The 713-nt window shown below is 38.0% G+C and overlaps 1 protein-coding gene across 1 annotated transcript in view; it reads right to left on the bottom strand.

The window, feature by feature from the left end:
- The window catches only part of LOC113078128 (NEDD4 family-interacting protein 1-like), a 6448-nt gene extending 5735 nt beyond the window's left edge, over positions 1-713 (bottom strand). The window contains exon 1 of the mRNA XM_026250438.1: positions 503-713. Coding sequence (XP_026106223.1) covers positions 503-532 — 30 coding nt within the window. The 5' untranslated portion in view covers positions 533-713. The remainder of the gene's footprint in view (positions 1-502) is intronic.

Raw genomic sequence — 713 nt, 5'->3', positions numbered from 1 at the left:
GTGTGTACATAAATATGTATGTGTATACATATATACACAGTCAAATCACGCAAACGTTTTCTCTAGGTTTTTCTTTGTAGTCTATTTTCCGATGTTCCCGTCGAATACTTTATATAATATAGAAGTATTTATATGTTAAGATAATAATCTAATCGTTAAATTACCTAGATTATATGATCGTTCACACAACTAAACCCGATCACCTCTGTCTTTCGACAGTTTTATCCTGAGAACAAACAACACTTGATCAGAATGAAAGCTTAGATGTTGATTAAACACCGTTTGTTTGTGTTCGTTGATGTTTTCCGGTTTGTTGTCGCCGCGAACTGAAGGCCGCGGCTAAACAGCTAATTAATCCATCGGCCTTTATCCTCAAAAAATTACAGTTAAGAGTCCTATAAATGATTATCAAAACCTCATCGACTCGACACATGTCCATAAAACACCCGAAATCACAGAAAATCACCTCAGAAAACCAAACGAGCTCGATCATGTTCGTTACCTGCTGATATCCACTCCTCTGATCCGTCATTATCTTCACTTAATCACTCACACGCGAGCAGTTATCACTAGTTTGACGTAACTTTGACTTAAAATCACAAACGGTGTGTTCCTTAATAAACAGATTCTCGTTTGAGGAGAGATTGACGGTACTCGGCTAATCTAACGTTATAGTGTGAACAATGGCGACTGCGCATGCTCAGTCTGCTTCG

Source organism: Carassius auratus, unplaced genomic scaffold (genome assembly GCF_003368295.1).
Source record: "Carassius auratus strain Wakin unplaced genomic scaffold, ASM336829v1 scaf_tig00024341, whole genome shotgun sequence".
Classification (NCBI taxonomy): domain Eukaryota; kingdom Metazoa; phylum Chordata; class Actinopteri; order Cypriniformes; family Cyprinidae; genus Carassius; species Carassius auratus.
Note: the sequence above shows the minus strand (reverse complement) of the source record. Positions and strands in the feature narration are given on the sequence as shown.